Raw genomic sequence first — 992 nt, 5'->3', positions numbered from 1 at the left:
CACTCACTCACTCACTCACTCACTCACTCACTCACTCACTCACTCACTCACTCACACACACACACTCACTCACTCACATACACACGTTATTCTGTAAAGCCAGCTGAACAAGACAAACTCTCTGTGCTTTCTTCAGTCATAAACTCAATTATATTATTCCCATGTGTCTTTGCTGATATAATCAGATAAATATGACATTTTATTGCTCTGTATCCTTCAGGATGTTCATTTACATACATAATTATGTTTACACAATTTTTGAGTTTTATTGGTTAATCATCACTAGTACTTTACTAAGTGTATCATAATGTTGCATCTTTCTCTCTTCTTCTTTCTTATAGTTGAGCATCCGGATAAGATGGCCAATGATCAAGGTAAGCAGATGATCGCGTGATGAGTTCATTTGCTCCTCATTTGTTCATTTGTTTCTCATGATATTAAAATCTTTAAATGCTGAAATGATCCAGATGAATTCTGTGGACAAATATATACTGTACCCAAGAATTAATTTCTTTTTATTTAAAGAATAATTCACAAAAAATTAACATGTGATCAAAATGTGTTGACGTTTAGGCCATCTGAGATCAGGATGAGTTGTTCTTCATCAGGTTTGTAGAAATGTAGCATTGCATCAGTGTCTCAGCAATGGATGCTCTGCAGTGAATGGGTGCCATCAGAATGAGAGTCCAAACAGCTGATAAAAACATCACAATAATCCACAGCACTCCAGTCCATCAGTTAACATCTGGAGAAGACAAAAGCTGAAACTAATCCAGCATTACGACGCTTTTTAACTAAAATACATAGAGTTCATAATCCATAATAACGCTTCCTCCAGTGAAAAAGTGTTCTGGTGTGAATCAGGAGAGAAATCTGCACAGATCAAGCACCGTTTAAACAGCTTTAAACAAATATGTGGCTGGATTTTGATGTTAGAGACAACAGCAGATGCACTTTTTCACTGGAGGAAGCGTTATTATGGATTATGGACT

At 36.3% G+C, this 992-nt stretch overlaps 1 protein-coding gene across 1 annotated transcript in view; it reads left to right on the top strand.

The window, feature by feature from the left end:
* dcc (DCC netrin 1 receptor) overlaps nucleotides 1-992 on the top strand; it is a 187,354-nt gene that overhangs the window by 155,081 nt on the left and 31,281 nt on the right. The window contains exon 21 of the mRNA XM_016484514.1: nucleotides 342-374. Coding sequence (XP_016340000.1) covers nucleotides 342-374 — 33 coding nt within the window. The remainder of the gene's footprint in view (nucleotides 1-341; nucleotides 375-992) is intronic.

This window comes from Sinocyclocheilus anshuiensis, unplaced genomic scaffold (assembly GCF_001515605.1).
Source record: "Sinocyclocheilus anshuiensis isolate Anshui unplaced genomic scaffold, SAMN03320099.WGS_v1.1 scaffold745, whole genome shotgun sequence".
NCBI lineage: Eukaryota > Metazoa > Chordata > Actinopteri > Cypriniformes > Cyprinidae > Sinocyclocheilus > Sinocyclocheilus anshuiensis.
The sequence above is the reverse complement of the archived record's forward strand: the minus strand, read 5'-3'. Positions and strand labels throughout refer to the sequence as shown.